The 15,599-nt window shown below is 43.6% G+C and overlaps 1 protein-coding gene across 2 annotated transcripts; it reads left to right on the plus strand.

Moving 5' to 3' along the window:
- Positions 1–11,431: 11,431 nt before the first annotated feature.
- Positions 11,432–15,549, plus strand: sycp3 (synaptonemal complex protein 3). 2 transcript variants are annotated; one of them, XM_047025866.1, is made up of 10 exons: positions 11,432–11,503; positions 12,086–12,231; positions 12,485–12,601; positions 12,730–12,787; positions 12,950–12,984; positions 13,116–13,233; positions 13,323–13,422; positions 14,274–14,372; positions 14,804–14,908; positions 15,121–15,549. In XM_047025866.1, exons 3-10 carry the CDS (start codon positions 12,499–12,501, stop codon positions 15,172–15,174), a joined length of 672 nt encoding a protein of 223 aa, XP_046881822.1. In that variant the 5' UTR covers positions 11,432–11,503; positions 12,086–12,231; positions 12,485–12,498; the 3' UTR covers positions 15,175–15,549. The 2 variants fall into 2 exon arrangements, with proteins under 2 accessions (XP_046881822.1, XP_046881821.1); XM_047025865.1 differs by lacking the exon at positions 11,432–11,503 and having other exon boundaries at positions 11,949–12,127; positions 12,199–12,231.
- The last annotated feature ends 50 nt before the right edge of the window (positions 15,550–15,599 follow it).

The raw sequence follows: 15,599 nt of genomic DNA on the forward strand, positions 1-15,599 counted from the left end.
TAGCAGAGGTCGAGGTTAAGGTTAGGCACAACCACGAAGGGTTGGGGGACAATGATGGTCGGTACAGCACAACGTGCATTTTGTAACCTGCGGTGTGTTCTTTTTTTTTTAAACACTGATGTTTACCTTAAGGAAAATTACAAAAAGAAACCATCAAAGTCTGCAACCATAAATTGCTCTAGGTAACATTAGCTGATATTCGCTAACAAATGTCAACATAAAACGCTGATGCAGTTTTAAATGAAGGTCATCGCAGGTTTAATCAAATATACGTTAACATCAGAGACAGAACAATAACATCCAGAAATCAACAAACTATATGGATTAAAAAAAAATCCATTTCAATTTTTCAATTTATTGCAACAAACGTGCTCACGAATTTAGGCTACTTACTCACATTCTGCTACAAGAGCCACATTCTGCAATTGTCTGACAAGTTTTGCATGAGGTCACCTCGGGTAAATATTTGTATTTTCTTTGCATTTGAAATGGAATTTGTGAAATTGTCTCTATGTTTTTTTTTGTAAAATAATATACTGCAAGAAGGATATTTGTGTCTCCTCTGCTCACAATTACCTGTTCTATTATACCTTCAGTTACCATCCTGGTTTGTTAGTGATTACATCAAAGCCCAATTTTTAGTCAAAGCGCGTACATAACACACTGTTAACACAGCTGACTTTATAATGTTGTAGGATGGAACATTGGTTAAACGTTTGATTTGTATGTTCATACTGATCAATGTATTACATTGTAAGATCCACCTTGAACAGGGGCGGATCTAGAAAAATATTAATGGGGTGGCAAGAGGGTGGCAGGAGATTTTGAGGGGTGGCACCCCGTGGCAGAAGTGTGTGAGATCAAAATGAAAAAACTAAAGGCTGTGCAACATGTATGCATTGTCAGTGAACACTGAAATGAATTTGAAGATTATAGGTCACATGACCAAAATGCTATTGAAGTTAGAGGAAGATTTATTTTTAATAAAAAATATTTTTTTAATAACCTGAGGTGAAAATGAAAAAAATAAAGGCTGTGCAGCATGAATGGATACATCTTTAACAGTTTAACATTATTTTGACGCTCCTAGTTCATGTTGTTAAAAAACGATTGACTTTTGGCATTTGTAATTTGTTGACGGTCCCTAAACATAAGCGGCCGGTAATAGCGGTGCTAAACACGGGTTAAAATAACACAATACTGGGCGTCCGAATATCTGTTGAATATCAAACTTCGAACAAACTTTACTACGGTAATCTTTGTTGTTGCTTTTCCAAAGCATTCACGAGTTAACGTTATTAACATCAATTCAACAGGAAAACTAACCCTAATTCCGTTAGCCCTGCACTTTTCTATTTATTCTTAGTCATTTATAGATAATTGCTTAACACCTCATTCCTCCGATGTGGTCTGCCGACGATTTCCTTGAGTTGGAGCCTTTTATGGTCAGTTCGCGCCTTCCTTAAGTTCAAATGAAAGCAACTTCGGTCGGCAGAGTGGGGAGGGTGGTTGGAGTCATTTTTCTTTCATTTCAAAACTGCCAACTGCGGTGGCAAGGCTATTTTTATGCCACCCCGTAGATCTACCCCTGAAAGACTAGTTTGGGCCGCCTAGAATCAGCAGGCCTAGTGTCACTCACAATCCGGTATTGTCAATAAATCAATAAAGATGAATTAAGTGGTACATTAAAAACCTTTAACAGGCCTACAAATAATTCTTCAAGCCACATTACGTGTTACAGTGGAAACGACAGGGTATGTTTCTGAGAAAGGAAGCTGGCTACAGGTAGGCCTACTGAGAACTGCTGCAAAACCACAGAGGAGGGAGCTGTGGTTCGACCGGGGAGGGAGACAACAGAGATCGTTTCCTTTCATTGTGTGACCTTTTCTTTTAATGTTTATCGTATCCATAAAACAGGTGGACAGAGACAAGAAACTAAGTAGTGAGATTGATGAAAGACGTTCAAGAAATGGCCTTAACCAGATTCGAACCTTTGCTAGGCAATAGTCTTAGGCCCCGTCCACACTAGCACGGGTAAATTTAGAAACGCATACATGTGTCTGCGTTTGCATCTCCCGTCCACACTAATACGGCGTATTCGGATACTGAAAACGGAGCTTTTCGAATACGCTCCCCCAGGCGGAGACATTTGAAAACGCCGGGTACGCGTAGTAGTGTGGACTAGTGATGTGTCGTTCGTGAACGATTCGTTCATTTTGAACGAATCGTTCCGTTCATTTTGAACGAATCCTTATAAGGACTCGGGAGTAACGAGTCTTCTTAACGAGTGATTCGTTCATTTCCCGACTCGGTCTTTCTACGAGTCTTTGGATCATTTTTCATGTGACCTGCATAGGCTCTGTAGCTAGAGGAAACGAACGATTCGTTCCTTTCCCGACTCGGTCTTTCTACGAGTCTTTGGATCATTTTTCACGTGACCTGCAAAGGCTCTGTAGAGGAAACGAATGATTAGTTCCTTTTCCGACTCGGTCTTTCTACGAGTCTTTGGATCATTTCTTACGTGACCCGCATTGTATTTTTTTGTAGAGGAAACTGTTTCCTTATTCCCTTTCGCGTGGCCGCTGTTTTAGTAAGACGTGAATGAATGATATTCGCTCAAGTCATCATACTGACTGGTTTTGTTATTTTCACTTTACATTTACACTTACAGTTTAGTGCAGTGTAATTGTTAAACGTGATAATTAAATGCTAGTGTGATAATACATGACCAAATCATACAAACTAACTCATGATACATTATTTTAATGCAGGAATTTATTTTGAAATAGTATCTGCTGGTGCACACGTTATGCACTAACCTACATGAGAATATCATACGTGTTTGCAGTGGACGTATAGCCCCCCCCCCCCCCCCCCCTCCGTTGAAATGAACGAATGACTCGAAAAAAGAGTTGTTCATTTTACTGAACGAGATTTAAAGAACCGAATCAGTAAAATGAACCGAACTTCCCATCACTAGTGTGGACGGGGTCCAAGGAGGTTTTCAGATACGATGACGCAGTTGCCATGACATTGGGGTAGCTTGCGCTCTAGAGGTTATAACGTCAAGATGGAAAGTGAGAGAAATATGCTGCTCCGTCTCTATAACTTATTTATAAGTTAGTGTAACTGTTTTTTGTATGACCGTTTTTTTTTTTTTACCTCAAAACAAGTGTCAGTCTCAGCTGATTGCGTGCATGTAAACAGAGCAGTGTGGCGGGAGGGAAGTGGCGAAACCATGACAACGATTGTCATGTATCCGTGTTAGTGTGGACTAGCCTGGCGTTGTCATACTCATAATTCTAGTCAGAATATGAGTCTGAGAACCCTCCGTTGGGCTTTGACCAGAGCCATAGAAAAAGGCTCTGGCTTTGACTACAGGGCCTGTTTCAAACGAGCCTGGAAAACAAATGCCTCTTCGCTCAATTGGATAGATCTACAACCAATCAGAGCAACCGAGTATGTGACGTATGTTAAGCACCGCATAGTTGTTGTCAACAGAACTAAACAACAAGCAGACTTGAAGTATGCTTGAAGATTGAATAGGCCTACAAACGATTTTTGCCGGTGTTGTAAAATTAATTTAAGGGTAGGGGGAGTACTTGTTCACACGGTCAACCTTTTTGAGCGAAACAATAATGGGCAATGCACATACGAACAAGTTCTCCGTTTAGGATTACAACTCCACAAAAGAAAAGGAGAAACCACAATGGCCACCGGGTTTTCATTGTGTCCCATCTTCTTCGCGACCATCGGGGCCAGCTGATAAATTAAACGTTTACCGAATCCCGTAGGAATGAGGCAAAAACATATTTTCCATCGACAAATGCCTTGATTGCGTCTCTCTGTTCCTCTTTCAAAATTAATGCGCTGTCGATGTCTTCTAAAACAGACTCGATGGCAGAATCATAACATCCCAGATCTCCAGGTAGCCATGTTTGTTCAAAACAAATTCAACTTAAGCGCTCTTTTGTGACGTGGGTGATTACGTTACTGTTGATCATCTGTCCATCATCGTATAAAGCCCGCCCTGGCAATTTCATTGGTTCGCCCAGATTCTGGTTTTCTGTAGTTGGTCCCCAATACGAGACACTCCAGACCCAACTTCCCGACCAATTTTTTGGGGGGGATGGGGAGAAGTTGGGCTGGCAGCCAGGCTAAGTGTGGACGGCAAACATTTGGAAAACGATATAAAAACGCTAGTGTGGACGGATTTGTATTTACCCGGGCTAGTGTGGACAGGGCCTTAATGGTAAACACTCTCATCCAGGTGAGCTAGTGCCATGGAAGAAAACAGGGTCCAATAGAATATAGAACACTGTATCCAAGGAAACACTGAAGCTTTGAGGCTAACGGGTTTCATTAAGAACTGTTAATGGCTTCCATAGCCCCTTGAGGAGTTTTAACATTAAGTAAACTGTTTTCTAGATGGCTCTATTGCTGTTACAAAGAATAAATAATATGTCACCGTCAGCAGCATCCTCTAGCGTACAGCTTCACCAAAAAACAGGCCTGCAGGTGCACATGTCTTTTAAAGTTTGGCGGAAAACACAGAGAATCAGACTGTTTTTCGAGGCACAGACTACATAATCTCACAATCTTCTTTCAAGGCATCAGTGACCAAGCAGATGATAAAACTAAAATGAGATGATAAAACAAACATTAGTTCATAAATAAAAAAGTTGCTTTTGACAGTAAAAATGACACGAGTCTGGCTGCTTGCAATGTTTGGGACTACCTCGTTGTTATGATCAGTGACCTATGCTCTTTTGTAAAGCTCTCTCTTGGAAGTCGCTTTGGATAAAAGCGTCTGCTAAATGCATAAATGTAAATGTAAGTCATGCTTTCCATACACTGAGCCATTAGCCTGAGGCTCACCAGCACCCCCTGCTGGACATGACTATACATGGCATCCCAGGTTCCTGTGGACTGGGTGATGGTGTAACCTGGAGGGGGGTAGGGCTGGACTAGGGGCGATGGTGTAAGTGGCGTGGGTTTGGTTTGAACATCGATGGGGAAAAACGTTTTTTACCCTGGAAACCCTGCCTTGCCTGTCTCTCTATGCACTGGGACCCCCTCCTACACTCTGTACATGTCACACTGGGACCCCTCCTACACTCTGTACATGTCACACTGGGACCCCCTCCTACACTCTGTACATGTCACGCTGGGACCCCTCCTACACTCTATACATGTCACACTGGGACCCCCTCCTACACTCTGTACATGTCACACTGGGACCCCTCCTACACTCTATACATGTCACACTGGGACCCCTCCTACACTCTGTACATGTCACGCTGGGACCCCCTCTTACACTCTTTACATGTCACACTGGGACCCCACCTACACTCTGTACATGTCACACTGGGACCCCTCCTACACTCTGTACATGTCACACTGGGACCCCCTCCTACACTCTGTACATGTCACACTGGGACCCCCTCCTACACTCTATACATGTCACACTGGGACCCCCTCCTACACTCTGTACATGTCACACTGGGACCCCCTCCTACACTCTGTACATGTCACACTGGGACCCCCTCCTACACTCTATACATGTCACACTGGGACCCCCTCCTACACTCTGTACATGTCACACTGGGACCCCCTCCTACACTCTATACATGTCACACTGGGACCCCCTCCTACACTCTTTACATGTCACACTGGGACCCCTCCTACACTCTGTACATGTCACACTGGGACCCCCTCCTACACTCTATACATGTCACACTGGGACCCCCTCCTACACTCTATACATGTCACACTGGGACCCCCTCCTACACTCTGTACATGTCACACTGGGACCCCTCCTACACTCTATACATGTCACACTGGGACCCCCTCCTACACTCTGTACATGTCACACTGGGACCCCCTCCTACACTCTATACATGTCACACTGGGACCCCCTCCTACACTCTGTACATGTCACACTGGGACCCCTCCTACACTCTATACATGTCACACTGGGACCCCCTTCTACACTCTGTACATGTCACACTGGGACCCCCTCCTACACTCTATACATGTCACACTGGGACCCCCTCCTACACTCTGTACATGTCACACTGGGACCCCCTCCTACACTCTGTACATGTCACACTGGGACCCCCTCCTACACTCTATACATGTCACACTGGGACCCCCTCCTACACTCTGTACATGTCACACTGGGACCCCTCCTACACTCTGTACATGTCACGCTGGGACCCCCAACTACACTCTGTACACTGTACATGTCACAATGTTCTGTTTCTGTACAGAAAAACACAACAAATCCATTTTAGTCATGAACATTTTATTCTATTGTAATCAGTCAACACTGGTCAGTCAACAATATATTGCATGTGTGTCACCATTGAGTTAAAAGTTAACATGCTTTAAATTGCTATTAGGTGGAGCCAGACGAAAACCAAAAACGGCTGTGCATGTTGTGTTTTGGAATTTAATTTTAAAGGGGTCATTGATTGCAGAACCAAATTGACCTTTTCACAGTTTGGTGGGTAAAATGGACAGTTTGGTGGGTAAAATGGACATACAGTGAACCTCAAAGTCCATTGACACCTCTTTCCTATGTCACAAAATCACAAAATTAAATGTAGCTGTAAAACAGTCGGTTTTGGAGAAAAAAAACGCCCTGCTCTGTGTACTTCCACATAATTGCTCAACTTTTTATAGCCAATTTCCTGGCCTGAATACGTCCACTGCAAACACGTATCGAATCGTTCACCTCCCAACCGTGTCAATGTTTCGTTCTTCTGACAACCGGGTCTTCAGATCAATGACTCGTTCATCTGCCGGGTATGAGTCTTTTGATCGTTGGACCAAAATAAGTGCCAAAGGGAAGAACCAGAAGAGCATGTAGTTAAACAAGTTACAATTAAACAACATGAATCGCTATAAGTGCAAGTGTACCTCTGGAAAAGCAAGTAACAGTAAAATAAAATATTTCACAGCGAGAACAACAATTCAAATCAGTTACCACTAACCAAAAATAGCAACAAGTCTCTAAGCAAGAGTCATTGTGATCCTAGAGGAAACTAACATCGGGTCCAGCAAACCATTCAAATACCATTGTACTCCCGGAACAAGTGCGTCTTGAGCCTTTTACTGAAGGTGGGGAGACAGTCTGTGTCTCTGATGGAGGTGGGGAGTTGATTCCATCACTGGGGGGCCAGACAGGGAAAAGCTTGTGTTGGGACCGGGCGGTCTTGAGCGGTGGGACCACCAGGTGGTTGTAGAAGAAGACCGTAGGTGGCGGGTTGGGGTGTAAGGCTGCAGGAGAGACTTGATGTAGTCGGGTGCAGTCCCGTTCACTGCTCGGAAAGTCAGTACCAGGGTCTTGAATCTGATGCAGGCCGTGATGGGTAGCCAGTGGAGGGAGATGAGGAGCGGGGTAACATGGGAGCGTCTGGGTAGATTGTAGACCAGGCGGGCCGCTGTGTTCTGAATCCTCTGAAGAGGGCGGGTTGCGCATGCTGGGAGACGGCGAGCAGCAAGTTGCAGTAGTCCAACTTTGAGAGTGCTTGGACGAGCAGCTGGGTGGAGTGCTCGGACAATTATCTCCTGATCTTCTGGATGTTGTAGAGGGTGAATCTACACGACCGGGAGACTGCCGCAATGTGGGCTGTGAGGGAGAGCTCGTCATCCATGGTAACCCCAAGGTTCCTGGCAGAGGATGAAGGGGTCACTGTCACAGATCCCAGGGTGATTGAGAGATCGTGGGAGATGGAGGGTTTGGCCGGGATGATGGCAGAGATGTCTGTGAGGCAGGCCTCAATCCTAGCTGAGTGGGGGAGGTGGGTTAAGAAGGGTGGAGAAGGTAGAAAAAGGTTTGTGGGGGTTTGAAGCAGAGTTAATTTTGTTCAGAAAGTAGAGGGTTTTAGCACCAGTTATGTGAGAAGAGAAGGATTTAAGGAGGGAGTGATACTTATCAAGGTCCAGACCGTCTTTGGACTTGCGCCATCTCCTCTCAGCAGCCCTAAGGGTGGACCGTTCTTCAAGAATAACATCCGTAAGCCATGGGCAGGAGGGAGAAGATCGTCCAGGCCTGGTTGACAGGGGACAGAGAGAGTCAAGTGATGCAGTTAAAGTGGTTAACAGGGTGTTGGTGGCAGTGTAAGTGGGGTGGGACGAGAACTCGTCAATGGGAGGGAGAGAGGATGTTACAATAGAGGAGAAATGGGAGGGGGATAGGGAGCGGAGGTTGCGCCGGAAAGTTACAAGGGGAGGGGACGTAGGAGGGGTTGGAGGGAGAGAGACAGAGAATTGGATAAAGTAGTGATCAGAAGTGTGCAGTGGGGTTACAGAGGTTAAGTCAGTGATACAGTTACGTGTCAGGACGAGGTCTAGCTGTTTGCCTGCCTTGTGGGTCGCCGGTGTGCTCAGCAGCGTCAGGTCAAAGGAGGTCAGGAGGGACAAGAAGTCGACAGCCTGCGTTCCTTGGAGGTGGATGTTGAAGTCCCGAAGGACTATCAGGGGGGTTCCATCATCTGGGAGGACGCTGAGGAGCATGTCCAGCTCCTCCACAAAGTCGGCTAGCGGTCCTGGTGGGCGATAAAGATCAATTAAGCATGCTTTGATAGGATCAGTTAGGATCAATTATACTGCTTCATATTGACTGTTATACACACACAATACTGTTTATATTGACTGTCAGACACAGACAATTATACTGCTTTATACTGACTGTTAAAAACACACAAGTAGCCTATACATGACTGTACTAGGGTTGTAACGATACACTCAGCTCACGATTCAAAGCGTATCACGATACTGTGTACAATACAATACTTATCACAATATTTTGAACAACATTTTAAATTAAACTGAAATTTACTAAAGATTTATTTCCAAAACATTATCAATAATGTTCTTTTTTTCCATACAATTTAGTTAACTCCGTTCATGCAATTTCTGTGAATGCAATGAATGCACGCATGACGCAGAGTCAATAACACCCTCTCAGAATGCAAATCAATCAGCACAGGAGCCCCACAGGGTTGTGTCTGCTCCCCGGTTCTTTTCACACTTTATACTAATGACTGTACAGGCAGCCACCCAGGGAACCTCGTTTTTAAATTTTCTGATGATACCGCCATCGTCAGTCTACTGCACAAAGATTTCAGTAACTCAGCCTATTTTTCTGAAATAGAAAACTTTGTGCAATGGTGTGATGCTCACTACCTCACTCTGAATGTTCTCAAAACTAAAGAGTTGGTCTTAGACCCAAGATCAGTAGGGGATCATAGCCCTGTCATTATACATGACTCACCCATTGAGCAGGTCAGCTCTTATAAATATCTAGGGGTTCACTTAGATGACACTTTTAGTTGGCATGTGCATGTTGACATCTTGTGTTCCCGTCTACAGCAGAGACTGTATTTCCTACGCAGACTGAGGGTATATGGGGTGAACAAAAGAATTATGGTTTTATTTTACCAGGCAGTGCTGGAGAGTTTAATCAGATATGGGATGTCATCCTGGTATGGCAACCTCACTGCAAAACTGAAAACTAAACTCGCTCGTCTGGTGCACACGGCCATGAAGGTCATTGGAAAAAGCAGCTACCAGACCTTGCAGTCTATTTACGAACAATCTGTTCTTAGTCAAGCCCAGAGAATAGCAAGGGACCCTTCTCACATTCTCCATCCAGAGTATGACCTCCTACCCTCAGGGAGGCGATATAGAGTCCCTTGCTGCAAACTCAACCGTTTTAAGAACTCATTTGTTCCAACTTCCATAAAACTTCTTAATGCTGCTTGAGGCTGTAATCCATGTAATAATTTTTATAGTGCTTTTATTACGGTGATCTTTTAGCATGTATTATTATGAGGTGTATGTATGTGTTATGTTATTGGATATGTGCAATAATGTTATGTAACTGTTGATAATGTTTGGCTGAGGATGTATTGTTTGTTGTCTATGACTGTCAAGGCATTTATGATGACGCACCACAGAGACCAAGACAAATTTCCCTGAGCGGGACAATAAAGTTCATCGTATCGTATCGTATGACGCAGGTGCAGAGTAGGTTGCGTGATGGTAGCTCAGCCAATAGGATTAAACAGACGTCGTATTGTAAAAAAATATTGCCATAACTCTACGATACATATTAGGTGCGTTCGACATGGACTGCGGCTGCATGAACACCCGGCGAGAGTAGCCGCTTGCAGTCGGGGAGGAGTTGAAAACGGCTCTTTGAAGTCGGACATTCCAGCTTCTCGTGGTTTGCTGCGTTGATGTCAGTCATGGCCGATCAAGCGCTGTTTGCTTACTTTACTTTATTTATAATTTTACTTGGTCTTTCCGTTTGTGAAGAGGCTGACTAAACCCTTTTCTTCAACACATTTTTAATTCAATTACAACTTTTTTAAGCGTTGGCGAAACTGAAGGTGTCCGAGTATTCCAAAACACGTGTCAAAGTTGTCGTGTGTGAGTCTGGCCAATCATGAAATAGCTGTGTCGTCACTTGAACCCGTGCAGTTGCTCTTGAGAAAATGCGCTCGGCTACACAGCCGGCAGTTCTCGAATCGATCTCACGGTACTTTGATGGCGACGTCACAGTGACGTGTCCTCGGCGCCGTCTCCAGTCGGACAAAAAGTCTAACCAGAATGCACTTTTTCAAGTCAGCTGCCTGCAGCCGGCTGCGGCGCCGCATGAAGTCGGGTTATGTCTAACGCACCTATTGTAACAATTTTGTATAGAGGGTTTTCACCTACTTCATGTTCTGGGTGGTAACCCGGATGCGCGGCCATATTGGAGGCACTCGGTGTAAACAACTGAACGGAGTACAACCAAATAACGTATATTCTATACTCTTTGGTACAACTGTAGCCATGTTTAAAGGACCAAAATGGTCATCAAAACGCGTCCAAGATCCAAAGGCATATAGGGAAGGACTTGGACCACAAGAAAAGGCGCGATATTTTGAGAAATTAGGATTTATTGGCGGTGCAGATCTATCTGGACTATTTAAAATATTATCATTACAATAGAAAATTTGTTTTGAGCCACTGAAATAAACATTTCACAATACCTGACAAGAAATGTGCCGAACAAATCCGTATGTTGTCCAGATTTTTCCCTTGTAGATCTTGGTTGAGCTTTGCCAACCACAAGCGCCTCCTTTCCTATGACAATCTCTGGCATTCCTTTCTCTGGTTTTTAAAAACTTTTGGAAGTCGATAATATACCAAATGTTTTTCACGATCTGTCCTATTTGTACAACCTGAAACACGGCAATAATTCACCATTTTCCTTGACGACGTTCGGGATACACTTCAGTGCCAATACTTCGTTGTGATGCGGAGTGCCTCCAAGATGGCGACTTCCGGTCTGATGACGCGTCGGTGAAAACCCTCTATATATTGTTCCTGTTTTATATTGACTGTTAGACACACTGGAAAAATGGTCGATGACTCGTACCAGAAAGAAGTCACCTGCTACCGTATTCTGGAAAAGGATTCGTTTATCCCCCTACCGTGTCTTTGGGTAAAAGATTAGTTCATCTGCTAACCATGTCTTCGGGTAAAGGATCCGTTAATATCCCGACTGCGTTTTTGGGTACGAATCTTTGGATCATTTTTCACATGATCTGTATCTCAGACGAGTTGTATTCCACTTAGTATTGCTAGTTTATGTATCCTAACTTAAGTATAGTAAACAGAAAGGATTTGCTTAACCTACCTCATTCACTTTCGCGTAGTGAAGTAAGATGGGATGTAGCTATTCAAAAGTAATAATTAGGCCTACAGGTTTTGTTATTTTTACTTTTTAAACCTTACGTACAGTTCAGAGCAGTTTAATTGTTTGCCGTGATAATTTAATGCTAATGTGATAATAAAGGACAATTTTAAACAAACTATCTCAAATTTATCTTGACTGGTTTAGATGTTCTAAGATTTCTTCTAGAAGGAAAAAGGATCCAAAGACTCGTACCCGAAGATAAGCCACGTGAAAAATGATTCAAAGACTGGTATCCGAAGACTAGGGAGATTAACTAATACTTTCTGTTTCCTCTACTGCGCCGCAACAGACCGAATTACAACAGAATTAAATAACATTTCTATCCAGGTCCATCCTCGTGCACTGTCGTAGTGTTGCTTGGCGCCCTGGGTGAGTGACACTCAGCCTCAGGTCTTGTACTTGTCTACCTCAAAGTTTTACCTGACAGCTTCTCTCCTCAGACCAAAGAGAACCCAAACTGTGGAAAATCACCAGTAAGTAAAACTACAAGTACAACGTCAAACATTTTTTTTTATGAGGTTAGCCTAGCTCAAACCCACCAGAGATGAAGAGATGAAGAGAGATAACCTAGCTATCGAATGCTAATCCAGTAGCTACTGTACAGTAGCCTAGCGGTTATTGTAGCCGTCGTAAATGTCGCTACGTTAGCTAGCTTTCTGGATTTACCTGTTAAATTATCTGTTCATTTTCTTCACTTATCTTTATGTTTTCATACAAAAATAATAGCTAAACCCATCAAGATGGCAACTAACAAAGGATGTGCTCAGAAAGCCAAAACGAAAGGCCATATTACCGCCTCGAGCCACCCTCACGGAAACGACATGAACGAATCCGTGACTGAAGGTGCTACTGTAATCAACAGTTTACCGCTATTATTAATGAGCTAAATTCTGAAGCTAGCCAGTTCTTTTCAGGATTGTTATTTTAACCTAAATTCGACAATGTAATGCTTTCTGTACTTTCTGTGGCAGATGCAATGGTGGGAAGGAAAAGAATCGCCTCTGAAGAAGAAGATAATATCACCGAAGGGTACAGTACCGTCGACACATAATGTTTTTGTGTGTAGGCCTATTCTGCTCACACATTTTAACTCCATAGCGATGTAAAATACATGTCTATTGGATTAGAAACACGGAAAAATCTGATCAATTGAAATGTCTGTGGTTTTCACAATTTTGTCTGAATGTTCAGAGGGAATGTGACGAAGATGCTGGACAGATTTGGAGGTAGGGGTGGCACTTGAACTAATTCTCTTCCAACAATTATTTGTTTTGCTCTGGGGTGCTGGTGATAAATCTTGCCTAGGGCTCCAAATGTGCTTGGACCGGTACTGAGTCATGGTCCCTTTTGCTTCCAGCCGACATAACCAAGGCGTTCCAGGCCAAGCGGAAACGCTTGGAGACCTTCACTAAGGCTTCCGTGAAAACCAGCAATCATAAGATAGAGCAGCTCTGGAAGACTCAACAGAAAGACAGGTCAGAGGCTGATAAACTGCTAAACGTGAGCATTAACGGAACACAGAGAAATGCATATGAATCATTTGGACTTGATATCTGCCCTGCAGGAGTGAGGTGACAGAGGCGTACTCCACCCAATTCAATGCAGTCTTCACCCAGTGGGACACCGATGTACAGAAGTCTAAGGAGCAGGAGGAGAAACTTCTGGTAAGGTTTTGCCAGGCACCACACACACACACCAATCATTCATCAGGAAATCTGAACTGTTTCTTCTTGAAACCATAAACAATATGTGTAGGCGGCCAATTTGTGATCCTCAAACTCTGCCGCCGAGAGGCTGAATAGGGGAAACCAAGGTGAAAACTGTCACTATTTGCGCCCTTTCTTGTTTTTAACCTGTAGCACTTTGAGATTTAGCTAAATGTAAAGTGCATTACAGATAAAATTATTATTATAGGGCCATAAATGCTGTGGGTTCAGAGAACCGGACCATGGCAGAAATTAAGAAGAAATGGTCCGATGTAAAACTTTAATTGAAGAAACGAGTGTTGGCGCATCTTAACAGCATGGCAGCTATAAGGTTAGCATGACATGCATTTCCTGACTGATTTTGTCATTTGTTTGACACCCTCAAGTTTAACTGAAGTTATTAAGTGGTGGCGGATTAAACGGAAGGCTATATAGAATTTCCTGTTTTGGGTTTTGGCATTTTGATGTGATCATCCATATTAATGATAAAACTTTTTTTTATTTACTTCTTTTATAGTCAACGTCATAAACAAAGTAGTGGAAACTTTATTTTGTAATGTTTGGTGAGTTTCGGCACATTTCAGTTAGAATTCGCCATGTTACAGAGCCAGACAAGACTTTGCGGACGGTCCGCACATTCTCACGTAAATCTTTATGCATCACAAAGTGTGCGTGAAAACCAGCGTATGCAAGCTTTTTGTGCGTACGCAACGTTTATACATGAGGCCCCAGAACTTTGGTAATTAATTCGGTCTCTTATACAACTCCTCAGTTTGACTTTTACAAACGCACTTTGTCCCTGAGCACAGAGCATGTTCCAGCACCAGCAGAAGATGTTTCAACACATGAAGGCTTCACAGAGTCAGAGGCTGAAGACCCTCAAACAGCTCCTAGAGCAGTACATCCAGGTAAAGACATCACCTCTATAGAGCAGTACATCCAGGTAAAGACATCACCTCTATAGAGCAGTACATCCAGGTAAACACATCACCTCTATAGAGCAGTACATCCAGGTAAAGACATCACCTCTATAGAGCAGTACATCCAGGTAAACACATCACCTCTATAGAGCAGTACATCCAGGTAAACACATCACCTCTATAGAGCAGTACATCCAGGTAAACACATCACCTCTATAGAGCAGTACATCCAGGTAAACACATCACCTTTATAGAGCAGTACATCCAGGTAAACACATCACCTCTATAGAGCAGTACCTCCAGGTAAACTCACCTCTGTAGCAAAGCAATCATAGATGAGTGGTTGGCATGCTAGCTGGAGGTAAGGATGTGAGTGAAGTGAAACAGGAACAGTGCGTGTCCTGACTCTTCCCCGGTAGAGCCTGGAAGCGATGGAGAAGAACCACACCAGCCAGCTGACTGCCGTTCAGGGAGATCTACGCCAAGAGATGGCCTTGTTCCAGAAGAAGATTCTCATGGATACTGTGAGTGGTTGGGAATGACAGAAGCCTGGTTGAAGTTGACTCAGGGGGAGTCTGATTGTGTCTGTGGTTGCACTCTGGTGGTGGAAAGACCCCTAAGACTCTAGGTCTAACCCCATTCATGTTATAATGCCCTCCAGTACCAAAGGGGCACCAATGTATATTCATAAAAACAACATATTCTCCACCAACAATGGATCTGTTTGAATTCACAGCAACAGCAAGAGATGGCCACAGTTCGTAAGTCTCTCCAGTCTCTGCTGATGTAGAATGTCAGGGTGCAGGAAGCTGAGGAGAAGTTGTCCTACCTGAGAGCCTTTTGGGCGGTGATGGTTCACCAGTGTCGCTACAGCTAACAGCTCATGAGGAACGGCAGCAGGTTCCTTTATGCAGTGAAGATACAGCTTGTTCTGTTGGTTTGTTGACCGGTTAGTGTTTTACTGAGTGTACACCTTTTAGATGGCTGTGTTTACTTTGTCATTTAAGCCTGTTAGTTTACTTCATTGAAGCCATTTTGGGATGTGGATGGGATTTCAAAAAAACATGTATATATTGTTACCAGTAAGAGTTATATAATAAAGATAATACATGTAATTGCATGTGTGCACAGCACTAGTGTTTACATTAAGAAATTAATAAAATTTGACAACTGACACACCCTACCTCAAGAAATTAAGAGTGAAATACTGGGACA

The sequence above is a fragment of the Hypomesus transpacificus genome, chromosome 9, assembly GCF_021917145.1.
Source record: "Hypomesus transpacificus isolate Combined female chromosome 9, fHypTra1, whole genome shotgun sequence".
In the NCBI taxonomy this organism is placed as follows: domain Eukaryota; kingdom Metazoa; phylum Chordata; class Actinopteri; order Osmeriformes; family Osmeridae; genus Hypomesus; species Hypomesus transpacificus.

Bases quoted from the DNA above. Each gene is read 5' to 3' on its own strand.
- sycp3 (XM_047025866.1), top strand. From the start codon at position 12,499: ATGGCAACTAACAAAGGATGTGCTCAGAAAGCCAAAACGAAAGGCCAT. The intron at 13,423-14,273 runs GTAAGGTTTTGC...CCCTGAGCACAG, and splicing joins AGCAGGAGGAGAAACTTCTG to AGCATGTTCCAGCACCAGCA. The intron at 14,909-15,120 runs GTGAGTGGTTGG...TTGAATTCACAG, and splicing joins AGAAGATTCTCATGGATACT to CAACAGCAAGAGATGGCCAC.